Source organism: Chiroxiphia lanceolata, chromosome 1 (genome assembly GCF_009829145.1).
Source record: "Chiroxiphia lanceolata isolate bChiLan1 chromosome 1, bChiLan1.pri, whole genome shotgun sequence".
In the NCBI taxonomy this organism is placed as follows: domain Eukaryota; kingdom Metazoa; phylum Chordata; class Aves; order Passeriformes; family Pipridae; genus Chiroxiphia; species Chiroxiphia lanceolata.
The window spans coordinates 154,898,461-154,925,141 of NC_045637.1; the positions used below are offsets into that span (position 1 = coordinate 154,898,461).

Consider the following 26,681-nt stretch of genomic DNA (forward strand, 5'->3'; position numbering starts at 1 on the left):
TAGCCATGAAAAAATGATTCCCTTTTTCTCCCCTCTCCCTTAATTTTGTTTCTATCCCGTGGCAGAAAGAATTCCCAGGTATTCCTTGCTCGGATTCCAGTTCCTTCAGCTTCCTGAGTGTGTTGAAGCTCCTCAGGGATCCCCCTCTTCCCAGGAGGAAACAGGACAAACCAACCAAAGGAATATTTATCCAAATATCTTCAGGGACGGCACTTTTTGTGGCTCTGAGGTGGGAATTTGGGCTGAGGAGACATTCCAGTCCTTGGAATTCCAAGGGAATCCCGGTGGTTATCTCGTCCTAGAAAATGAAGTTATTTTGAAGCATTAGAGGAAGAAAGAAGGAACCCCCATCCCACCAGGAATCAGCCTCGAGCATTCCCTTGGATTTGGGCTTGGCAGAATTGTCCCAGTCATTCCCAACCCTCTAATCTTTTCTCAGGGATGGATAAAACACGGGAAGCAGTGACAGGAGAGGCATTGCCAGGCGGGAATCCAGGGGGAAGGCTCAGCTTTCCAGGAAAACATCCCAGTTCTTGAGCTACAGGAGAGCTTTTCCCACTTTTCTTTGTCTGTCTTCAGTCTCCCAACAGCAACATCGGAGCTCAGGGATTTCTCTTGGATAACACCTGGATTTCAGGCAGGATTTAGTTCCTAAACTAGAAGAATTTGATGCAATCTGAGCTCCTCATCAGTTCCTAAACCAGAAGGATTTGACTCAATCTGAGGTCTTCATCAATTCCTAATCCAGAAGGATTTGATGTAATCTGAGATCCTCATCAGTTCCTAAACCACAAGGATTTGATCTGAGATCCTCCTGAGCTCCTAATCCATAAAGACTTGATGCAATTTGAGATCCTCATGAGCTCCTAATCCAGAAGGATTTGATGTAATCTGAGATCCTCATCAATTCCTAAACCATAAGGATTTGACTCAATCTGAGATCCTCATCAGTTCCTAAACCACAAGGATCTGGTGCAATTTGAGATCCTCATCAATTCCTAATCCATGAGGATTTGATTCAATCTGAGATCCTCATGAGCTCCTAAATGACAAGGATTTGACTCAGTCTGAGATCCTCATGAGCTCCTAATCCAGAAGGATTTGATGTAATCTGAAATCCTCAACAGTTCCTAAACCAGAAGGATTTGTTTCAATCTGAGATCCTCATGAGCTCCTAAACCACAAGGATCTGGTACAATCTGAAATCCTCATCAATTCCTAATCCATAAGGATCTGGTACAATCTGAGATCTTTATCAGTTCCTAATCCACAAGGATTTGATTCAATCTGAGATCCTCATCAGTTCCTAAACCAGAAGGATTTGATTTGAGATCCTCATCAATTCCTAAACCACAAGGATTTGATGTAATCTGAGATCCTCATCAGTTCCTAACCCACAAGGATTTGATTCAATCTGAGATCCTCATGAGCTCCTAAACCACAAGGATCTGGTGCAAAAAAAAAAAAAAAATACCCCAAAAAACCCAAGTTATCTTTTTTTAGCTTATTTATGTTTTGGTTCAGTTATATCTTGGAACAAAAGTGCCCAAAAACCTGGATGTGATTCCGACTGAACTCCCTCCCTGAGGGGACAGGGAACATAATCACGAGTCCTCCCACAACGGACAGGTCTGGGAAAAGTCAGCTCCACAACCAAAACCGAGCCGGGATCAGCTGGAAAAACAATTCCAGACAGAGGGAAAAGAATCAAACCCAGCAGAGCAAACCCAAACCAAGTAGGATAAACAAAGGCCCTGCTTTTCCCAGGATCAGCATTCCTGAAGGGATGGAGTTGGTCAACTCCTTCCCCAGGAGGGGGATGTAGAGCTCCAGTCAAAGCCAGCCTTTCCAGGAAAGAGGGAATGAGGGATGAGAAGGAAACGCCGGCGGCAAAGTTCCCTCAGGGTCACCGTGGGTTGGACACCACGGCTGCCCAAAGCCGGGAAAAGTGCTGGAAAAAGTCTTTTCCTGGGAAATAAATCCCTTTGGCACGAGGTGTTGGGATGCAGATTTATGGGAGGCCGCCAATTATCCTCCTGGAAAAGGTTTTGTTGTGCCTTCTTATCTCTTTTTCCTTCTGTTTTTTCCCTGCTCAGCTCAGTTCCCTCTCCTCAGATTTCTAGAAGTTCTAGGATCCCAAAATACCCCAAATCCAGGAATTTTTAAGTCAACATGAAAAAATACCCGTCCTTTGAGGATTCCAATTAAATCCAATAAAATGTTCTGTGGGAATCAGAGGGAAGACTCACCTGGAATTCAGTTTGCCATGATGTGTTTCACAAAAGCTGGGGAAAAAAAAAGGAAGAGAAAAGTCATCTCTATTTTAAATAAAATCCAATTATATATGATTTTGAATTTCAAAAGAAAAGAAATAGAGGTTTTGATGTAATAATTCCCTCATTTTGAATTTCGTTAATTTATTAATTCATGGGATTTGTAAATAGAAGGAGAGCATTGACCCAAATATTTATTAGATGTGTTAATTTTATTATTGTGAACATGACAGATCAATTAAATCCCCAGGATGATACAATGGTCACTGGTTATCCTTAAAATAAAATAAAATAAAATAATAAAATAAAATAAAATAAAATAATAAAATAAAAAATAAAATAAAAAAAATAAAATAAAAATAAAAATAAAAATAAAATAAAATATAAAATAAAATAAAATTAAAAATAAAATAAAATATGAAATAAAATTAAAAACTAAAATAAAAAATAAAATAAAATAAAAAATAAAATAAAGTAAAACAAGAAAAAAAGGAAGGAAGGAAGGGAGGAAGAAAGGAAGGGAAGGAAGGAAGGAAGGAAGGAAGGAAGGAAGGAAGGAAGGAAGGAAGGAAGGAAGGAAGGAAGGAAGGGATCAAATGAGTTCCAGAAAAGTAAAGGAGAAATTCAAAGGTGATTTCAGGTGGAATCACAAAAAATAAAATTAAGTAAAATAAAAACAAAAATAAAAAAATTAAATTAAGGAACTAAAATAAAATAAATAATGAAATGAAATGAAATGAAATTAAATTAAATTAAATTATGAAATAAAATAAAATAAAAGTAAAATAAAACTAAACTAAAACAAAGTGGATTAAAATAAAGTAAAATAAAATAAGCATAGATTAAAGTAAAATAATATTTACAAAAAATCAAATTAACCTTCAATAAATAGAATTTACCAGATGAATTATAGACTCTGAATGTGTCTAAAATTTGGGAAAGCACATGTCCTGCTGCAGGTTTTCCATGGATTAGAACTTTTTCAGGATAAATTTAGTAAAGTCTTCAGACCCACCTTCGTAGTTGATGCAGCCGTTGGCATCTTCCTGCCCAGCCATGAGTTTATCGACCTCCTCCTCCGTCAGCCGCTCACCTGCACGGAAAACAAAACCCGGGAATGTTAGATGGGAATTCCGAGATTCCCAAAGGGCACGGGAGAGAGAGAGAGAGAGAAAACATTATTTGGGAATTCAGAGATTCCCGAGAAACACGGAGGAGAGAGAAATAAAACATTGTTTGGGAATTCAGAGATTCCCAAAAACACAGAGGAGAGAGAGAGAGAGAAAATATTATTTGGGAATTCAGAGATTCCCAAAGAACATGAGAGAGAGAAAATATTGTTTGGGAATTCAGAGATTCCCAAAGAACACGAGAGAGAGAAAACATTATTTGGGAATTCAGAGAGTCCCGCCAACACATAGGAGAGAGAGAGAGAGAGAGAGAGAAATAATTATTTGAGGAATCAGAGATTTCCCAAAGGACCATGGGAGAGCAGCAGAGAGAGAAAACATTATTTGGGAATACTGAGATTCCCAGGACATGAGAGAGAGCAGAAGAAAAAAATTGTTTGGGAATTCTGAGATTCCCAAAACACAGAGGAGAGGAGAGGAGAGAGAAATATTATTTGGGAATTCAGAGATCCCAAAGAACCAGAGTGAGGAGAGAGGAGAGGAGAAGGAGACTGACATTATTGGGAATTCACGAGATTCCCAAAAAACACGAGAGAGAGAAAATATTATTTGGGCCTTCAGAGATTCCCAAAGTACATAGCGGATAAGAGAGAAGAGAGAAGAAAACCTTCTTTGGATAATACTCAGAGTTCCCAAAAACACAGAGCAAGAGGAGGAGGGAGAGGAGAGAAAACATTATTTGGGAATCTGAGATTCCCAAAGAACACGAGAGGAGAGAGAGAGAGGAGACGGGAGGAGGAGAGCAGAGAGAGAGAGAGACGACGAGAGAGAGAGAGAGGCGACGAGAGAGAGAGAGAGAGAGAGAGGAAACATTATTTGGGAATTCAGAGATTCCCAAAGAACAGGGGAGAGAGAGAGAGAGAGAGAAAACATTATTTGGGAATTCAGAGATTCCCAAAAACACAGAGCAAGAGAGAGGGAGAGAAAACATTATTTGGGAATTCTGAGATTCCCAAAGAACAAGAGAGAGAGAGAGAGAGAGAGAGAGAGAGAGAGAGAGAGAGAGAGAGAGAGAGAGAGAAAACATTATTTGGGAATTCAGAGATTCCCAAAGAACAGGGGAGAGAGAGAGAGAGAGAAAACATTATTTGGGAATTCAGAGATTCCCCAAGAACACGAGAGAGAGAAAGACATTATTTGGGAATTCCGAGATTCCCAAAGAACACAGGACAGAGAGAGAAGACATTATTTGGGAATTCAGAGATTATTAAAATAAAATAAAATAAAGTAAATAATAAAAAAATAAAATAAAATAATAAAATGAAATAAAATGAAATAAAGCAAAATGAAATTAAATGAAATGAAATATAATGAAATAAAATAAAATAATAAAATGAAATAAAATTAAACAGAACAAAATGAAATAAAATATAATAAAATAAAATGAAATGAAATAAAATAAAATAAAATAATAAAATATAATAAAATAAAACAAGAAAAAAAAAGAAAGGAAGGAAGGGAGGGAGGGAGGAAGGAAGGAAGGAAGGAGTCAAATGATTCCCAGAAAAGCAAATGAGAAATTCGAGAGTGATTTCATGTGGAATCACACACACAAAAAAAAAAAAAAAATTAGATAAAATAAAAAAAATTTAAAATGAAATTAAGGAAATAAAATAAATAATGAAACTAAATTAAATGAAATAAAATAAAATAATGAAATGAAATAAAAGACAAATAAAATTAAAATTTAAAAAAGATTAAAATAAAGTAAAATGACATAAAAAATAGATTAAAATAACATAAAATAGAGTAGATTAAAATAAAATAATAAAGTAAAATTGAGCAGATTAAAATTAAAAAATAAAGTAAAATAGAGTAAAATAAAATAAAATAAAGTGGATTAAAATAAAATTAAATAAAATAGAGTAAAATAAAATAAAGTAGAGTAAAATAAAATAAAATTAGTCTAAATAAAAATAAAAATAAAATTAAATTAAATTAAATTAAAAAAGTAAATAAAATATAAAAAATAAAATTGAATTAAAATAAAATAAAATAAATAAAAATAAAATAAAATAAAATAAACTCCAAAGCTGCCCCAGCCCTTACCCAGGGTAGCCAGGACGTGGCGCAGCTCGGCCCCCATGACCGTCCCGTTGCCCTCCTTGTCGAAGACCCTCAGTCCCTCCACGAAATCCTCGTAGGTGCCCGTGTCCTTGGTCTTGGCGATGTGCTGCAGCATGGGCAGGAAGGTCTCGAAGTCAATCATCTTGGAGTTCATCTCTGCAGGGACACGGAGCACAGCAGCGTTTGCTGTGAGAGCTCAGGGGTCACCAGGGGACACCCACCATGGGATATCCACTGTGGGATACCCACCATGGGATATCAGCCATGGGATATCAGCCTTGGGACACCCACCATGGGACATCAGCTATGGGATACCCACAATGGGATATCCACTGTGGGATACCCACCATGGGATATCAGCCATGGGACATCAGCTATGGGACATCAGCTGTGGGACATCAGCCATGGGACACCCACCATGGGACACCCACAATGGGATATCCACTGTGGGATACCCACCATGGGATATCAGCCATGGGACATCCACCATGGGACACCCACAATGGGATATCCACTGTGGGATACCCACCATGGGATATCAGCCATGGGACACCCACCATGGGACATCAGCCATGGGACATCATCTATGGGACATCAGCCATGGGATATCAGCCATGGGACACCCACCATGGGACACCCACAATGGGATATCCACTGTGGGATACCCACCATGGGACACCCACTGTGGGACACCCACTATGAGATATCCACCATGGGACATCCACCATGGGACACTCACTGTGGGACATCATCCATGGAACACCCACCATGGGACATCAGCCATGGAACACCCACCATGGGATACCCAACATTGGACAGTCACCATAGAACACCCACCATGAGAAATCAGCCATGGGACACTCACTGTGGGACACCCACCATGGGATATCAGCTATGGGACATCAGCCATGGGACATCCACCACGGGATATCCACTGTGAGATACCCACCATGGGATATCAGCCATGGGACACCCACAATGGGATATCCACTGTGGGATACCCACCATGGGATGCCCACTCTGGGATACCCACCATGGGATACCCACCATGGGATATCTACCATGGGACACTCACTGTGGGACACCCACCATGGGGTATCCACCATGGGACAGTCACCATGGGACAATCATCCATGGGACACCCACCACGGGGCACCCACTGTGAGATATCCACCATGGGATATCCACCATGGGACATCAGCCATGGGACATTCACAATGGGATATCCACTGTGGGACACCCACCACGGAATACCCACCACGGGACATCAGCCATGAGACATCATCCATGGAACACCCACCATGGGATATCCAGTATGAGACACCCACCATGGGATACCCAACATTGGACAGTCACCATGGGACACCCACTATGGAACACCCACCATGGAACACCCACCATGGGACATCAGCCATGGGACACTCACTGTGGGACACCCACCATGGAACACCCACCATGGGATATCAGCTATGGGGCATCAGCCATGGGACACCCACAATGGGATATCCACTGTGGGATACCCACCATGGGACACCCAACCATAGGACACCCACTATGGGACACCCACCATGGAACACCCACTGTGGGATGTCCACTGTGGGATACCCACCATGGGATATCCACCGTGGGACACCCACCATGGGACATCATCTATAGGACATCCGCCATGGGACACTCACCATGGGATACCCACCATGGGACATCCAGTATGGGACACCATCCATGGGACACCCACCATGGAACACCCACTGTGGGACATCATCCATGGGACACCCACTATGGAACACGCACCATGGGATATCCAGTATGGGACACCCACCATGGGACACCCACAGTGGGACATCATCCATGGGACACCCACTATGGGACACTCAGTTTGGGACACCCACCACCCCATCCACCATGGGTACAAGAACTGTCCCAAAATTCTGGCTAAAGGGGAGAGAAGAGCACAGAAACAGGGAGGTGTTTCTGCAAACATCCCACACCTTCTCACACATCCTGTGTAGAACAAGCTGTGCCCTCACAACCAGTCCATCCCTTTGTTTTTTGGGATGGCTTTGGAATATCCATGGGTTTTGGTAAACACACACAAATTCCTGCCATCAAAGCAATTTTAAAAGGGAAAAACTTGTCAATGCAAAACACATTGAGGTACAGGGCTAAATTAAACTCTTCTCCTCAATTTGTTGACTGCAAGGCCACTTCTTTCCTCATTTCTTTTCCTGATTCACAGCCCTTGTCGTTCCAAAATTAACGTCTCCGTCAGAAAAATGGAGATCTCACGGATAATTCTTGGAGTGACCTTTTCCAAAACACACACACATGCAACGGGAGGGCACCAACCTTCTGGTTTGGGTCTGCCCAGCAGCTTCATGACCTCAGCCTGGGTGGGGTTCTGCCCCAGAGCTCTCAGGACATCCCCACACTGGGCATAAGTGATTTTCATCTCCGATTTCGGGGTCCGGTCGAAGAGGGAAAACGCTTCCTTAAATTCTGGGAGGCGAAAAGAGAAGGAGAAATTCATTCCAAAATCAAATCTGCCTGAGCCTTTCATTTCTGAGTTTGGGAACAGCCTCGATGAGCTTTGCTGCCTCTGTTATCTGCAGGGTTTGTGTTCCTCCTCCCCCGGGTTTTCCGGTTCCATCAGGGATGGGATGGGAGAAATCAAATGTTTTTCTCCTGATATTTCCTCCTCAGTGAAAGTGCAGAAAACAGGACAGGAATGATTGGCCTTGAGAGCTTTCCAGCTCCTTGGGAATACTCAGGAAGGTCCAGGATTTAGCAGGAATTCTGCTCCTGGGATAACTGGATATTGTGTTAAACGTGAGGCACTCGGAGAGCAACAGCCCCGGGAGCTGAAGGAGCATCTCCATCAGCAGGGAACAAGATATTCCATGAGGAAATACTGGAATTGTGAATAAAAAATGCCATCATGAAATACGGGAATTATGAGCAAAATATGCCATGATCAAAAACTGGAATTATGAACAAGATATGCCATGAGAAAATACTGGAATTATGAGCAGATATGTCATGATGAAACATCAGAATTATGAACAAGAGATGCCATGAGAAAATACTGGAATTATGAGCAGATATGTCATGATGAAACATCAGAATTATGAACAAGAGATGCTATGATCAAATATTGGGATTATGAACAAGATATACCATGATCAAAAACTGGAACTATGAGCAAGAAATGCCATGATCAAAAACTGGAATTATGAACAAGATATGCTATGATCAAATACTGGAATTATGAACAAGAGATGCCATGAGAAAATACTGGAATTATGAGCAAGATATGCCATGATCAAATATAGGAATTATGAGCAAGATATGTCATGATGAAATATTGAAATTATGAGCAAGATATGCCATGATTAAATACTGGAATTATGAGCAAGATATGTCATGATCAAAAACTGGAATTATGAACAAGATTTGCCATAATCAAAAACTGGAATTATGAGCAAGAAATGTCGTGATCAAAAACTGGAATTATGAACAAGAGATGACATGATGAAATACTGGAATTATGAGCAAGATATGCCATGATCAAATATCGGAATTATGAGCAAGAGATGCCATGATCAAAAGCTGGAATTATCACCCAACAAGTGGTTGATGAGGGAAGGTGAAGATGTATGGAAAACCTTATCCCAGAATCCCAGAACTGGTCATGTTGGAAGGGACCACTCTGAGTCATCTGGTCCCTCTCAAGACAGCCAGATCCTTTCCACAACATCCTTGGGAACATCCTTGGGAACATCCTCATGTCTGCTCTTCTGGCCCTAAAATTGAGGCTCTTACCACAGCAGCATCCTGGTAGGAACATTCCCATGGGAGATGGTCCCTGTTCTGCCCCCAGTTCCCTGTGGATGTGGTGCCTGGGGACGTGACTTAGTGCTGGACCTGGCAGTGGTGGGTTGGTGGTTGGGCTTGATGATCTTCAAGATCTTTTCCAACCTGTGATCCTGTGATTCCAATGGAGTCAGGGCAGGAGCCCAGGACACAGCAGTTCCTCGGGTCCCCTCTCCCTTCTGGAGTTGCAGAATCAGAGGAACACCTCAGGGGGCAATAATAGGCTGTTATCCTTTCCTACCCTCCTTGATCCTTTACCTCTACTGTTATCCTTCATCCTTTACTTCATAGAACCCCATCCACAAATATCCCCTTGGCTTTAAAGCCCTGAATCCCACCCTTGTCCTGCTGTTGCTCTTCTGCACATATTCCCCTCCCACTCTCCACACACAGTGAGTTTATCCCTCTTTTCCTGAAGTCCTGACCCTTTCAGCCACTCAGCCCTTCACTCTGCACGTCGGATTTTCTCCATCTTTCCCTTCTCAATCCCTTCTCCTTCTCATTATCCCACTTCTCCCTTTTTTTCCTCTCTTCTCCTTTGCTTATTCCCCTCTGTTTCTCCCTCAGGATTTGCTTCTCCTCCTTTCTCCCTCCCTTTTCATTTTTATCATTCCACTCACATCTTACTCACCTCCTTCTTCATCCAAGACTTTCAAACAACATTTTCTCCCTTGGGACTAATTAACATTCCCCTCGTTTTCGCATTCTCCTCTCCCGGCTCTTTGCTCCTGTCCCTGATCCCTTTTGCCAGCCCCTCACTCCAGCAGAGGGCAACCTTGGATTTTCCAGGGCTCCTGGCTGGCAGCGGGAAGGGCTCAGAGACCCTTTCCCAGGCCTGTCCTGGTGGTCTCAGCTCCTGAGGTGAAGGACGAACCCACCCACCCCCCCGAGCTCCTCATCCACCCACCACTCCCCTCCTCCCTGGCCCCGACTGCCTGACCAACCCCCAAAAATTCCCAACCCATCCCAGCTACTGCCAGCTCACATTTCCATTTTTTTCCTTTCTATTTCTATTTTTTTTTATCATTTGCATTTGCTGACTTGATGCAAATCCCCATCAAAGCAACCAAAGCAGCCTGGCCACGGCGACCTCTGCCCTCCTGCAAGCCCTGAAACCACCGGCAGCAGCCATGGATATTTTCAGCTGGCTAATTACTACCCCTCTGCTCGTCTTGAATAGCTCCTGTTCTGCCCTTTTCAGCAAATTTCGGGGCTCAAGAGGCCAGAAAGGCAGTTTTATAAATAAATGTGGCCACAAGGGCTGGACTTCACTGGTGGTTGAGGGCATGGAGAGGTGGGTGTGGAGCTTCACCCACAGCTCGTTCTGCTCCTGAGAGCAACAGTTTGGGGACCAACAGGACAATGAATCCCTTCAGGGACCCCTTGGAGCATCCAAGTCTTCTCCCGAGCAAGAGGAAGGGGTTTGGAGTGTTCTAGAAGGGTTGGAAAAGAGCTTGAGGTGCTGCAGCCTCTGTTTCGCCTCCACCAGCTCAGAGTCAGCTGCCAGAAACCAGTTGGGTCAATGGAGGAGATCAGTGAGATCTAAGGGAGGGTGGAATTCCCATTGCTCTGGGATCAGCTGAAAAATTGGGAAGCATCCAGTCTCACTGAGACACCTGAGTACTCACTGGGTCAACAGAGAGAGGAGAGGTGACTATTAGACATTATTATATATATTTATATATATACAAGTATATATATATAATATATATAATATATTATATATATAAATATATACAATATATATAAAAATATATATAAAATATATATAATATATTTATATATAAAAATACATATAAAATATATATAATATATTTTATATATATAAATATATATAAAAATATATAAGGGCTGTTGCATCTTATTTTTTTCATTTCATTTTATTTATATATAAAAATATAAATATAAATATAAATATAAATATGAATATAAATATAAATAAATATATGTTTATATACAATATATAAAATATATTATGTAAACATTAATATATATTTTATACATTATATATAAATAGATATAAATAGATATTATATATAAATATATATCATTATATATTATACATTGTATAATAATATATTTATAGATTTTTAAATATATAAATATATTAATTTAATGTTAATTATATATTAATATATTAATTTAATATATAAATATATATTATCTATTATATATTTACTATGAAATGTTATATATTAAATATTATATACTATATATTAAATATTATATATTGTATATTACATATAATATATATTACATATATATGTATATATAATATATATTTTATATATTATTATTATATATAATATGACATATATTATATATAATATATTACATAGTATACGTTATGTTATTTATTATATTATATATAGAAAATATATATTTTTATATGTCAAATATTATTATAGATATTATTATACATCTATTGATTACAAAACCTACATATAAAGGTGTGACAGGCAACCTTCACCTCCTGATGACTTCCTGGAAGAGGAAATTTGGCAAAATAAAGAGTGCACAGCAAAGCTGGAAATGAACCCAAGAGCAACCAAAACCCACAAAAATGAGAGAGAAACTCGACCAACCCCAAGCTCTGGAATTTGGTTGTCAACCTTCTCCCACTGGGGCCACTCCTGGGCAAGGATTTGACCTGCACAAAAGAGCCCAGTGGGAATTCCAGGCCTGGAGCAGCTCGGCTTCACCCGGGAGGAAAATCCGGATTTAACAACTCTCGGTGGGTCCGACGACCCCGCTGGGAACCAAAGAACCCCCCGAGGAAGAGGGAAAAAGGGAAAAGAAGCAGCAAAGGGGAGGAGGAACTGAGTTGAGGAGCTGCTGGAGGAACAGGGCTTTCCTGCTCAGCCCCTGAGTGATGTCCAGGCCGTTGGACACTCATGGAAGAACCTCAGGAACAAGTGTGGGATTAACCCCACGTGGATTTTGGGTTCCTCCCCAGCACCAGCACATGGGGAGACTCTGAGATGCTGCTGGAGCTGCTGGGGAGAGCTCAGACCCTTTCTCACAGACATTATTTGCTTCCTGCCCCTTGATTTCCCCTCTGGAATTTCAAGGCCATCCCATTCCCGAGTCCTGCATTCCCGGTTTTCCCCAGGGGGTGCAACAAGAGAGAAAGTCAGCTGCAAAAGGAAAGGAAAACGAGGAAGAAGGCAGAGCTTTTTATTTCTAGAGACATCCTGCATCTGCTCTGCAATCCTGGAGTCATTTAGGTTGGAAAATCCCTCCGGGATCGTGGAGTGCAACCATTAAACCAGCACTAAAAAGCCACCACTAACCCACGTCCCCGAGTGCCACATCTCCAGGTGTGCTTTGGAGACCTGATCCCTTTTTGACCACCCTGGATTCCCTCCAAATTTGTCCTTTCCCAGCCATCCCAGTGGGCTGGTGGCCAGACAATCATCCCAATTTTTTTCTGAACGTGTCTTTTCCCATCCCCTGGTGGAATCTCTGGAGCTTGTTCTCCTCGGGCAGAGAGAAAACGAGGCACTAATAAATGAGGAGAGTCCTTTCCAACCCCCCAAAACTTCAGCTGAGGAGACATCCAGATGTTTTGTGCTGCTGGAACGATCCCAAGGTTTGGAGCTCAGAATTGTGCCTCTCCTACGGTTCTCCCGTGACTTTGGGACTTGAAAAGGGGGCAAATTCCCAGAAATTAAAAGCTGTGTCCAGTCTTGGGTTACTTTTTGAGCTGTTGTTAGAAAATAGAAACTAAAGCCATTAAAGGGGGGCTTGAAAATCCATAATGTTGGAAGTCTGTGGCAAAGCCTGAGCCTCCAGGATATTATGGCATTTTCCAGTACAGAAAATCCCTCCTTCTGTATCTCTCCTCCCTGACTGATTTATTTTTTCCTGTTCCAATTAGCCCATTTTCTGATACCATCTTTTCCAGGCTCTGCCAAGTGCTTAAACACCAAAGCAAAGTTCTCCCAGATGTTTGATTCCATCCATCAATTATCTTGGAAGTAAAAAAAAAAAAGCAGGCTGAGGAAAAAAAAAAGGGGACAGCTGCAGGCACAGCGTTCCCAGATTTCAGGCCTGAGGTTTTGGTATCAGTTTCTTGGGCCGGGACGAAGGTTTTGCAAATTAATGCTGATGTTTTGCTTTGAAAGAAGAAAAAGAAAAGCCATTTCTGTCATTATTTGCCGGTTTCTGGAGAACTGGAACACATTAAACTCTGATTGAATACAGGGAAAAGTTCTCCAAAGAGGGTTGGGGCACTTTCTCTTGAAAGGATTCATGGGGGTTTTTTTAGTGTGGTGTGTTTTTTTTTTTTCTAAAAGTGAAAGCACATCTTTGGAGTGAGGTTTTGGGGGTGTAACTGCTCTAAACGGTCCAGGACTTTCTCCCTTTTCTTTACCAGTTCACCACAGGAATTGGACGGGGGACAGAGCACAGGAATGAAAGCACAGCTTTCCAAAGGTTGTTCCAATGTCACCCCCCGCCCCTGCTCATCCCAGCACTTGCCAGCACCTCCCAGGGATGGGATTTATCGTGCAGAGAAGAGAAACATCTTCCTCACCTTCGATCTGGTCGGGGGTGAACTCGACCTGCAAGACACAAAGAGGGAGCAGATCAATCCCAGGGAACTGAGGAACGGGAGGAGACACTGCTGGAGTCTCTGTCTCGTGGTGGTGGGAAGGTCCAGGGAAAAGACCTTCCACTAGATCAGGTTGTCACATCCAACCTGGCCTTGGACACTTCCAGGGATCCAGGGGCAGCCACAGCTTCTCTGGCAAATCCATTCCAGTCCCTCCCCACCCTCCCAGCCAGGAATTCCTTCCCAATATCCCACCTATCCCTTCCTTCACCTGCCTGGCTCCTCCTCGTCCTCCATCTCTCGTTGTTCTGTCACCAGAACTCCCCAAAACCACCAAAGCAAAAGTTTGACTCCTTGAATTGATCTCCCAGGTCAAAACCCAGCAGTGGAATCCTTTGGTCTGAACTGAATCCCTTTTTCTATAATCCTGAAGCCTTGAATGGTTTGGGCAGGAAATATCCAGGTTTTCCCAAATGCAGCACGACAGAAACAGGACACAAAGATCCCACTCTCCCAACTCTGTCTCAAGGGGGTTGTTTTTCTCCACCATTGCAGCCACCACCCCCCCAAATACCTCCAGAGAATCCTGGAACAGTTTGGGCTGGAAAGGAGCTTAAGGATCATCCAGTGCCACCCCCTGCCATGGACAGAACACCTCCCACCAGCCCAGGTTGCTCCAACCTGGCCTTGGACACTTTCAGGGATCTAGGGGCAGCCACAGCTTCTCTGGCAAATCCATTCCAGTCCCTCCCCACCCTCCCAGCCAGGAATTCCTTCCCAATATCCCATCTAATCTAAACCTGCCCTCTTTCAGCTGAAGGTCATTCCATCCCAGGGGTGGAACAGCACAAACTGCCAACCCCCCAGCAAATCCACTCCATCCTTGGGCACTTCCAGCTCCTGAAAAATCAAAGAGTAGCTGGACCTCTTCAAACTGTCACAGCTCCTGCCCTGCAGCTGTCTTGGAAAAGAAACAGGATCGAGCTGCCAAAGAGTCCCTGTGATAACGGGGGGGACAGGGCGAGCTCTGCTTTTGTTTCCCAACACTCACAGGGTTCCCAAAATAATCCCTCTAAACCCAGAACCACTTTACAATGGGCCAAAACTTCCCTGTAGAAAATTAGAGAGTCCCAGAGTGGTTTGGGTTGGGAGGGACCTTAAGGATCATCTCATTCCACACCCTGCCGTGGGCAGGGACACCTTCCACTAGCCCAGGTTGCTCCAGCCTGGCCTTGGACACTTCCAGAGATCCAGGGGCAGCCACAGCTTCTCTGGGCAACCTGTGCCAGGGCCTCCCCACCCTCCCAGCCAGGAATTCCTTCCCAATACTGTCCCTGATATCCATTGTGTGGTCTGACAAGCACAGCCCCATCAAACCCCCAGGCAGGCAGAGAAAGCAGAAGTGAGAAATGAGTTTATAAACCTGCATTTCCAAGCCCTGTGGATGTGGCACTTGGGGACACGGGGCAGTGGTGGCCTTGGCAGTGCTGAGGGATGGTTGGACTCCCGGATCTCAAGGGTCTTTTCCAACCTAAACCCATCTTTGATCCCAGGATAATTTCCTGACTCCCATCCCCATCCAACCCACGACCTGCATGGTTCCACTTCCCGCAGGGAACACCCACCACTGCCTTTTTCCATCCTGTCAGCACAAACTCCAGGGAAAAGTGCACCCTGAAAAGGTTTGGGGAAACCCAAAGTTTTGATTTCTCCCGCCATCCCTCCTCTCGTTTCTCTCACCAATTTTTCCCCATCTCCACGTTAACATTGAGCTGGTTTATGGGAGGAATAAATACTCCTCACATCCTTACAGTCCAGCTTTCCAACAATTTGGGAAGAGTTAGCACATTATCCAGGGCCTTGTGCATGTTCTGAGCCGGGCATTTAATTTCAATTTAATAGTTATTGCACGTTACACAAATGGTGATTAAAACCACATTGATGGAGGTTTCGCAGCTATGTGAGAAATGCAGATCTTATTACGGGGCTGCTCCACATCCAGGGCGTGTTTGGAACGACTCCCTGCTCTTCCAGGGGCGGATTGGAGAGGGGAATAAAGGCTGGGAATGGCTGGAGGGATGATGGGAACGCTGCGTGGAGGGGGAAGTTCTGCCTTCCCGCCCTGGCACACGCACCTGGAACACGGGACAGCCACGAGGAGATGTTGTTTCCTCATCTATAAACCAGATTAAACCCCCTCCAGGCACAATTAGGGACACCAACCAAACCTTCTGAGCCACAGCCACCCCGGGAGCAGACAAATATCTTGGCTGAGGTCTCGGAAGATGAGTTCTCAGGAGATGAATCTCCAGGGCAGGATGTGTTTCTGCAAAGGATTTTTAGGGCAGGACCTGCTGCAGAGCCCTGAAAACCCCCCAAAAACTATCAAAGCATGAGCTGTTTATCACTCTCTCACCCCCTCTTTTTTCCAGTTGCGGGGTTTGTTTGCTGTTGCTGCAAAGAAACGGCCTCGAGTTGCACCAGAGGGGGTTAAATTGGATTTTAGGACAAATTTCTGTGTGGAAAGGGTTGTCAAGCATTGCAATGAGCTGCCCAGGGCAGTGGGGGAGGTTCCCATCCCTGGAAGTGTTCCAAAAACCTGGGGATGTGGTCCCTGAGGAGGTGATTTAGTGGTGAGTTGGTGGTTGGACTTGATGATCCTCAAGGTCTTTGCTGCCCTTTGTGATTCTGGGCAAGTTCCTTCAGTGATAAAGCAGAAATAATGTAATAAAAAAGCAATTCTGGGGTCCTGGGTGGTCTGAAATAAGAACTGGAAAGGGGAAACTCAGCAGGAAAATTGGAATTGTGTTGAAATCACCCTGTGGGGGCAGAACAAACCCTTCCAATCCACCTCTTTCCATCTGCACAGGTCTTTGCTTTGCACAATTTGCACCAGTTTGGTCCAAACACCCAAAGAAGTGGTGGCTGCCCCATCCCTGGAAGTGTCCAAGGCCAATTTGGAGCAATCTGGGCCGGTGGAAGATGGGATGAGATGATCTTTAAGGTGCCTCCAGCAATCCAGACCCACCAAAGCTGCAGCTTCGTCTTTAAAGGCTCCAAAACCCATTAAATTTTTCTCTTTAATTGCAGAGAAGTTGTTCCCTGGCAGCTGCATAACAAAGGAGTGGAAGAGAGAACTGCCCCTCCAAAAAATGTTGAAAAAAAATAACAATATCATCCCATATTTTAGGGGCCACTGAGCAGTTGCCAAACTTTCGGGGGGGAGAAAAGTCATTTTCATTAAGAATGAAAACAGGTTTGGGTTTTGTCTTCCACTTGATGACAGTTTTAGTTGGAAATGAGGGAGAAAAGCTGTTCCAGATTGGTCAAAATGTTCTCTTTAGCCCAAACTGAAGTGATTCCAACCCTTAACGAGTTCAGGGTATTTTTTTTTTTTTTTCTATATAAGAAGGAAAGAACCCTCAGAGATTAATAATTGCTTCAGATCAAAACAATCCAAACAGGGGCATTAATTTTAAAAAGCTGAAACCAGTCATTTTCTTTATCCTTCTCAGATTTTTATTGGAAAGCCCTTTGCAAAAATCTCGGGTGGATTTGCCAAATGTTCTGGTCCCACCAAAAATGCCTTTTTGAAGTTTTCCTCGAGAAGTATTTTTTGAGGGAAACATCCCCCAGCTCTGTGAAAAAGGGAGATACACAAGGATTGGCCGGCCCAGAAAATCCAACTGGAAAATTCCCTTGATTTCCAGGGCTTGGAGCTAAGGAGGAACATCCACAGAGGAATTTTGATCCATCTCTGTGTTTTAATCCATCCCTGCTCAAGGTTTGATTATTTCTGGGTCTTAATCTGGATCTCTTGGGGGGGTCATCTGGTGGTTTGAGTCATCCCATGTCCCCTCTTCCCGCGAAATGTTTTACTGGATCATGGAATCATGGGATGGTTTGGATTGGAAGGGACCTTCAGGATCATCCAGTTCCACCCCCTGCCATGGGCAGGGACACCTTCCACCAGCCCAGGTTGCTCCAGCCTGGCCTTGGACACTTCCAGGGATCCAGGAGCAGCCACAGCTTCTCTGGGCAACCTGTGCCAGGGCCTCACTTCCCTCCCAGCCAGGAATTCCTTCCCAATATCCCATCTATCCCTGCCCTCTGGCAGTGGGAAGTCATTCCCTACATCCCATCACTCCATGTCCTTGTCCCAAGTCCCTCTCCAGCTCTCCTGGAGCCCCTTTAGGCACTGGATGACCATCCCCAGCCCTGGCTCCATGGGGGACCATGTTCATGGAGTCATGGAATTCTACAATGGTTTGGGTTGGAAAGGACCTTAAGGATCATCCCATTCCACCCCCTGCCATGGGCAGGGACACCTTCCACCAGCCCAGGTTGCTCCAACCTGGCCTTGGACACTTCCAGGGATCCAGGGGCAGCCACAGCTTCTCTGGGCAACATGACAGGACTTGAGATGGGAGCACAGGAGCCCCTCATTCAGCACTGGAATGGTGGGAATACTGCACTGGCCTGAGGTGGCAACTGGACACAGATCTGTTCCCCTCCATGGGCAGCCCAGAGCCAGGATTTTGGAGCGGAATCATCCCTTCTTTTACAGCTAAAATCCAACAGCCAACACCTAGAGTTTGGAAAAGTGCCCAGGACTGGCAGAAATCCAAAGAAGCAGCACCAGATCCGTGCAATCCTGGAGCCCACGCTGAAGAGCCATTTGCTGCTCGTTAAATTAAAAATAAATCCCAAGAAGCTCCCAGAAGTTCTCCCACCTTGCCAGAGCACTGCTCCTTAATGAGAACTGGGAGAGTCGGAGGCAAATCCCAGAGAATTCCAAAGGAAACGCTTCCTGCTTGCTCCTCCAATTCCTCAGGCTCGGGAAGGAACCTCAGAGGGAGAAGGAGGCCCAGCCTGGGCTTCCTCTGCCCTGGCAGGTGTTTGCCCAGCTCCAAAACCTTCCCAAACCTGAGCCCACAGCAGGGAAATTTCTCCCTGGAAACGTTCCTGCTGAGCTGCTCCGAAGGCCAACAATAACACTGGGAGTGACAATGGAAACGGGCAGCACCTGGAAGGGATAAAACCACAGGAACAGGAGCTTGGAGAGGGAAAAGTGAGAGGGTGTCGGGAGGTTGAGCACGTGCAGGGGCCACCTTGGGCTGGCTGGAGAAACTCGGGCTGGTGGGAGGCATGGAATGAGGGAAAGTGAGATTTAAGGGCTTTTCCAACCCCAAAACACTCCAAGATTCCACGATCTTGGGGATACAGGATGGGCTGCTCTGCTTGGAACGGGGAAAACAACCGGAGAGGCTGGAGGGGACTGAAGAAGGGGGGGCCAGGGGGGTTTTGGGGTCAAACAAAGCTCAGACCAACATCAATCCCGAAGGGAAACATCCCGGGAGTGAGAGAAGATACGGCAGAGCTGGAAAAATCCCTGGAGAAAGGAACAAACCAGTGACACTGATGACTATTTATCCAGAGCCTGGACCCACCTGACTGACAGTTCAGCTCTTTCTGTTATCAAAATTTCTGCCCAGCCCAAATTTTACCAGCAGAGTTTTCCAACATTCCGCTTCTTGGGAATGTGGGTGGAGATTCCTGGCTGGAAGTCACTCCAAAGAGATTTACCCACTGTCCTCAGTCTGGGTGAGTGACATCAATCTCTATTTAATAACTGGGTTTGCTTTCATACCATTTTTAATGTAATTGCCTCACTATTGCTTCCCCATATTTTAATAGTTTATACTTTATATATTTTATATATTTTTTCCCCATATTTTAATACTTTATATTTTATATATTTTATATATATTTTTTCCCTATATTTTAATAGTTGTTTTAGCTCCTATGCTGGGTAGGGAATAATTCTGTTTAAGATCTTTTTTTGCCTTATTTTTCGGCCCTAATAAATCATGTGTATTTCTAGAAATGTGTATTTTAGAGATATATCTATAAAGATATTTTATAGATAAAAATATAAATATGTAAATCGTAAATATATAAATAAACATAAATATATATAACTATAAATATATAAATTATAAATATATGAATAAATATAAAATATATATAAATATAAATATGTAAATTATAAATATATAAATAAATATAAAATTATATAAAATAACTATATATTAAAATAAATATAAACATATAAATATATAAATGTATAAATATATAAAAATAAAAATAAATATATATATATATAAATATAAATATATATATTTGCTGTCCTTGATCCTGTGGGACAAAGGTGTCCAAAGGTTGAGTCCCAACCTTGTACATAAACCCTTGCCCAAGTCTGGGCTGGAATTGGATCCAGCCCACTCCAAATCTCTCAGATGAGCCAAAACCTTCCTTATTCACAAAGGTTTTTGCCTACAAAGCCCTTCACCTCTCCAACCTCCCCTCTTCCAGAATTTAGGGATGCAGCCAAATTCCTCCCTCTGCCACGGGCAAAATATCCTTTCTTCTCCAAAGTTATCCTCCAAACTTACCCAGGCATTTACTCCCCAAAATCCTTTCCCAAAGTAATTCCTGCTTTTCCAATCCCCTCTCCCAGCCCTCCTCACACATCAACTCATTTCTCCCGAGTCCCGGCTCACTTGGGAATAATCATCCCTCAAAAAAATCCTTTGGGAAGGCCCAAAGAGCTGCCCTGACAATCCCACCTGGCAGGCTGAGGAAATGGGATTTTGGGGGGGTTTTCCCCATGAAAATCATGGAATGGTTTGGGTCGGAAAGGACTTTAAAGCTTATCCAGTCCCAACCCCGGGACAGGGACACCTCTCGCTATCCCAGGCTGCTCCAACCTGTCCTTGGACACTTCCAGGGTCGGAGCAGGCCCAATTCCATCCATCTCTCCCAATTAAATCTCCCCCCAGTCAATTCAATCATCTCCTCATTGCTGGTGCTGCCCCATCCCTGTGTTTTTTCCTCCTGGCTTCTCCCACCCTGGCTGCTTTTCCATCTTTCCTTGCCGACCACTGGAGGAAGCTTCTCATTTCCAGACATCCCAAAGCCTGCAGGGCTTTCCAGGGAAAGCAGCCTTCCCAAAAATAACCCCTGACTGCTTTTTTTTTTCCCTTCTTTCCTGGGAGCTGCTACAACAACCCCAGGGAGCAACAACCCAGGAAAACATGGATAACTCTTATGGATGACTCCAAATGGCAAACTGGGCCTTTTCCAGCTCCTCCCATTTTCCAGTTGTCTCCTCGTGGCTTCTTTGTCCCCTGCACACGTCAGCTCGGACAATTTTAGCTGCTGGAATGCTGGCACCCAAATTCCCACCTCATCCCCCTTTATCCCTTTATCCCCCTCTCCCAAGGGTGACTCAACCCATCCTGATACAGTTTAGCCAGGAATAAAACCCTGGATCAGCTTCTCCCTGCTGATTACTGGGGATTCAAGGTCAAGGATCTGCTTTCCCCTGGAGAAATCCAGAGGGGAAAATCCCAATTGCTGCATCCAGGAGAAGAATTAATCCTGGTTTGTGTCAGTCTTCCTGGTTTTTAGGGAATTTCTGGCAAAATGGCCTCCCTGCTAAAGTTGGGAATGAATGAGATCCATGGAAAACACAATCTTCTTGTCACTAAATCTCTTCAGGACAATTTGTTCCTTAAAAAAAGAGGGCCAGGGGTCATCCTGGAAAAACACTTCCTGAAATGCTGGCACCCAAATTCCCACCTCATCCCCCTTTATCCCTTTATCCCCCTCTCCCAAGGGTGACTCAACCCATCCTGATACAGTTTAGCCAGGAATAAAACCCTGGATCAGCTTCTCCCTGCTGATTACTGGGGATTCAAGGTCAAGGATCTGCTTTCCCCTGGAGAAATCCAGAGGGGAAAATCCCAATTGCTGCATCCAGGAGAAGAATTAATCCTGGTTTGTGTCAGTCTTCCTGGTTTTTAGGGAATTTCTGGCAAAATGGCCTCCCTGCTAAAGGTGGGAATGAATGAAATCCATGGAAAACACAATCTTCTTGTCACTAAATCTCTTCAGGACAATTTGTTCCTTAAAAAAAGAGGGCCAGGGGTCATCCTGGAAAAACACTTCCTGAAATGCTGGCACCCAAATTCCCACCTCATCCCCCTTTATCCCTTTATCCCCCTCTCCCAAGGGTGACTCAACCCATCCTGATACAGTTTAGCCAGGAATAAAACCCTGGATCAGCTTCTCCCTGATGATTTTTGGGGATTCAAGGTCATGGATCAGCTTTTCCCCTGGAGAAATCCAGAGGGGAAAATCCCAATTGCTGCATCCAGGAGAAGAATTAATCCTGGTTTGTCTCAGTCTTCCTGCTTTTTTAGGGAATTTCTGGCAAAATGGGCCTCCCTGCTAAAGTTGGGAATGAATGAGATCCATGGAAAACACAATCTTCCTGTTACCAAATCTCTTCAGGACAATTCGTTCCTTAAAAAAAAAGAGGTCCAGGGATCATCATTCCTTAAAAAAAAGGCTTTTTCATGGATTCATCTCTATTCTTATAGAAAGAGAAAGAAACCCTCCCAAAAAAAACTCTTTTTAATAAGTTGCAAAAAAAATTCGCTCTAAAATTTGGAAGATCTTTGTGAAAATTTCCAGCAGTTGGATCAAATCCAACGGGAATGTTCGTGTGAGGAACATAAAAAATTTGGAATAACGGGGTTTCCTTAGGGGATATATCTCATATTTAGGCCCCTGGAATTGGCATCACAACAGAGGCACAAAACAACCCAGGACCATCAAACAGGGAGAGAAAGATAATGGAAAAAAATCCAATGGGATTCTGGGTGGAAAAATAAGGTTCTTGGATCATTATTTTGATTTATGAAAGTCAGGAAAATTGAAACGAGAAGCACTTTTCTCTGCCACAGAGGCATTTTTAGTTTTGAAATTTTTAGTGGCTGAAAAAGACACCTAAAAATTCCAAGTAGAAAACTGCATCATAAGGTCGGAGAATAAACTGAAATAATTTGATATATTGACATCAAAAGATGCATTTCGATCATTTTTTGACATTTTTGTTCTATGCAAGGTTGGTTTTTTTCACCTTTTTTTTTTTACCACAGATTATTTTCTCCCTGCAAACCAGACCTGATTTGATCCCACAATGCAGAAAATGGGACATTTGGAGAATTTTAAAACCCCTCCAAATGATTTTTTTTTTTCAAACCTTTTACCATGATCCGGGGAGGAATTTTGACCTCCAGCAGCTGCCTTGAGCTGGATTTATTTATTTTTAATTTTTATTTATTTTTATTTATTTTTTAATTAAGAAATAAAAATTAATTAAAATTAATTTTTTTATGAAAAAATTCCCAGGAAAACCTGTTCAGAAAACACCAACTCCCCTCTCGATGAGTTTGGGGACAAAAATGCCCCTGACCAAAGCTTTTCCCACTCCAGTTTGCTATGGAAAACTAATGGAATATTCTCTGAAGGGCTGTTATCACCCCAGCACTGGATGTGGATTGATTTATTATTTAGGAATTTTTTAGCACTTTATAAAACACAATAAAAACCATTAATTGCAAAACGTGCTGGAGGGGAAAAAGGAACAATTTGCAAAAATCAGTGTTCAGAACAAGGTCGAAAAAACACCCAGAAATCATTTATTTTGGGTTCTACGTGGATGAAAATGGATTTGATGGGCCTGGGATTGTGTGGACTAGAAAAATATGTATATTTTTGAGGTTTTTTTTTTTTTTTTTAATTTAAATAATTTTTTAAATTATTTTTTAATTATATAATTTTTTAAAAAAAAATTAGATTTTTTTTAATTGCATTATTTTAAATTATTTAAATTCAATTTTTTGTCAAAAATTCTGTTTAAATTAATTTCAATTTAATTGCGATTTAATTGCGATTTAATTTTGATTTCATTTTGATTTAATTTTGATTTCATTTTGATTCAATTTCGATTTCATTTCGATTTCATTTTGATTTCATTTCGATTTCATTTCAATTTAATTTCAATTTAATTCAATTTCATTCAATTTTCTCTCCAGGACTCAGCTGCCCTTTCACTCCCCAATGTCACAGGATCCCCGTGGAGTATTCCCACAATGTCACTGTATCCTGACCTTCTCCCCCTGCTCCTTTTACAGGCAGGAATGTGAAGTCCAGAGGTGTTGGAGGGAGCTGGATCCCACCACACACCGCTCATCCAAGGTCATGGAATTCCTTCCCACTGACTCTGGAGTCCTCTGGAGCAAAGGGAATGTTCATTTTTCCATCTTTATTTCTTTATGGCGTTTTTAGGAGTCAGAAGGTCACCCTTGGATGGGCCATTTCACGGTCATTTCCAGAGGAATAGAGAATTTCTTTTTCCTTATCGTTTTCAGGGAGAAATTTCTCAGATCTCCCCTAAAACTTTGATTCCCATGGGGAAAAAAAAAAAAGGCATTTGAAAGGGAAAATGATCTCCAGCGTTGTTTTGCTGGAATTCTCTAATTCCTGGCTTTAAAACCTGGAGTGTTTCCTGAACACTGGCAGTTCCCTGTCAATGGGGGGGTTCACTGAGAGGGCCATTTAATTAATTCATTTCATCTAATTCTAAGTGGACACCCCAAATCCTAAAGGACAAATTAATTATTTTGTCTAATCCCAAATTAGGTAAATCAGAATTGGAGGAGCGACCCCAAATTACCTGAAAACTTGTTTCTGAAATGACCCTGGAAAGGAGGAGGAGGAGGAGGAGGAGGAGGAGAAGGAGAAGGAGAAGGAGAAGGAGAAGGAGAAGGAGAAGGAGAAGGAGAAGGAGAAGGAGAAGGAGAAGGAGAAGGAGAAGGAGAAGGAGAAGGAGAAGGAGAAGGAGAAGGAGAAGGAGAAGGAGAAGGAGAAGGAGAAGGAGAAGGAGAAGGAGAAGGAGAAGGAGAAGGAGAAGGAGAAGGAGAAGGAGAAGGAGAAGGAGAAGGAGAAGGAGAAGGAGAAGGAGAAGGAGAAGGAGAAGGAGAAGGAGGCTCTTGCCCTTTGGAGGAATCCTTAGGGCAGGATCTGGAAGCAGCAGGTCATTCAGGAACTCTGGATTTTTTTCCCAAGTTTCTCTCTGCCTTCCAAAACACACCATTCCTTTGTGTCGGGTTTTTCTGGAAAACCAAAGGGGGTTTCCCTGCCTCGCTCCCAGGAAGCCCCAGGCTGTTGCTGCCGACCCAGGCCAAGAGAAATGAATTCCAAGCCTATGAATGATCCAGCCCTGGCCCTTGGACAGGCAGTGGTGCAGCCCTGAGCACAGTCCAGCCTTCCTGCAACTTCCCAGCAGAGGAAAAACAAGTTTCCTGCTGGGATCAGCGGGAATAAAACGGGCTCCTTTGAGGATACAACAGGTCTGAAGACCCTCAGGTCAATAATATTCAGCTCTGATCTCTGTGTTTAGCAGAGCCCCTGCTGACTGTGCTCCCACTCTCCATCCACTCCACCTTTAATTCCTGTGGAAATGGCCTTGGCTGCTCATTTTCTGCCCAAATCCACCCGCTGATTTTGGGGAATGTTCCTCTCCCAGCATCCCAAACCCCCCCAGCCCGTTCCCCAGCTGACAGAACACCTACTTTGACCGAAGCCGGGTTGAACTCCACTTCTTTTTTGGGTTCCGGTTCTGCCGGTTTAGGCGCCGGTTTGGGTTCTTCTTTCTTAGGCTCGGCCTTCTTAGGCTCGGGCTTCTTCGGGGCCATGCCGGTGCTGCCTTGGGAAGGCACAGGAGGAGCAGGGAGGAGGTGAGGAGGAGGCGCTGCCGCAGGATGAACCCGGCACACGCGGGGCTTTATCCCTGTCCCCACCCGAGGCTTTATCCCTGTCCCTTCCCGGGGCTTTATCCCTGTCCCCTCCCGGAGTGCCAGCCCCGTCACATGCCCCCCTGGCACAATGGGGGCACTGCTATAAAAGGACAAGACACTGCCCGGCTATTTTGGAGCCCCCCGGCGTTGTTCCCAATTAGCACTTCCATGGAAAGAGAGATGCTGGGGGGGGGGGGGGTGGTTTTAGGGCCGAGCCTGGCGCGGGCTCAGACAGGGGGGAGGTCGGGCTTATCCTCCCCCCTCCAACCATCCCGACGCTGCCATTCCCACAGCGGGATTTTTTTCCAGCCTGGATGGCCCCCCACACCCCCCCCGGCCCTTGTGGTGCTGCGGCACGTTCCGAGATAAGCCCGGGTTTATATTTAGAGCCGAGGATGCGGCTCCGTGGGAGGCCGAGCATCCCCGGATCAGCTGCGGCACAGTTCACACGTCTCCCTCCTCTCCTGGGAAGGGGACCAGGAACCGGAATTCCTCGTAGGAAAAAGCACCTAAGGAGCAGGGAAAGGTTCAGCCCCACGGGCAGGGACGGCGCTGCACGGGCTGAGATTTTCCAGACCTTTTTAGGGATTGGAGGGCCAAATTCCTGTCAAAAGGGGGAAGATAAGGGCGGCCATTTGAAGCTTTTCTAATCAATATTTACGGAATTAATTTAATCTAATATCCAATATCCATCTAGATATTCACCTAACTAATCTATAATATTAACCTTGACCAATACTAAATTAATTAATTTTATTCAATGCTTTCATTGAATAAATTCCCTTCCCCCCTTCAAAGCAAAATGGAGTTAATAATTCTCAGATCTGCTTTCGCTGGTGTCATTTTTCTCTGTCAGAAGGTCACTCTGAGACATGGTCACTTCCAGATTACTTGGATTATTTTGATTTTCCAAAAAAAAAAAAAAAAGGTAAAACACAGGATCTGATCCCTGGATTTCATGGCTCCAATTTGGATTCCAGAGGGTAGAGTACAGGATCTGATCCCCGGATTTTAT

At 43.7% G+C, this 26,681-nt stretch overlaps 1 protein-coding gene across 1 annotated transcript; it reads right to left on the reverse strand.

Moving 5' to 3' along the window:
• On the reverse strand, positions 1-25,629 carry MYL3 (myosin light chain 3). The gene is made up of 7 exons (XM_032694128.1): positions 25,442-25,629; positions 13,938-13,965; positions 7,877-8,026; positions 5,513-5,686; positions 3,289-3,366; positions 2,250-2,285; positions 1-298 (listed from the first exon to the last, which is right to left on the reverse strand). Exons 1-6 carry the CDS (start codon positions 25,562-25,564, stop codon positions 2,257-2,259), a joined length of 582 nt encoding a protein of 193 aa, XP_032550019.1. The 5' UTR covers positions 25,565-25,629; the 3' UTR covers positions 1-298; positions 2,250-2,256.
• Positions 25,630-26,681: the final 1,052 nt, after the last annotated feature.

Excerpts from the sequence above, each read along its gene's own strand:
- MYL3 (XM_032694128.1), bottom strand. The coding sequence starts at position 25,564 with ATGGCCCCGAAGAAGCCCGAGCCTAAGAAGGCCGAGCCTAAGAAAGAA. Across the intron at positions 13,966-25,441 it reads TCAACCCGGCTTCGGTCAAA|GTCGAGTTCACCCCCGACCA; the intron begins GTAGGTGTTCTG and ends TGTGTCTTGCAG. Across the intron at positions 8,027-13,937 it reads CACCCCCGACCAGATCGAAG|AATTTAAGGAAGCGTTTTCC; the intron begins GTGAGGAAGATG and ends TTCGCCTCCCAG.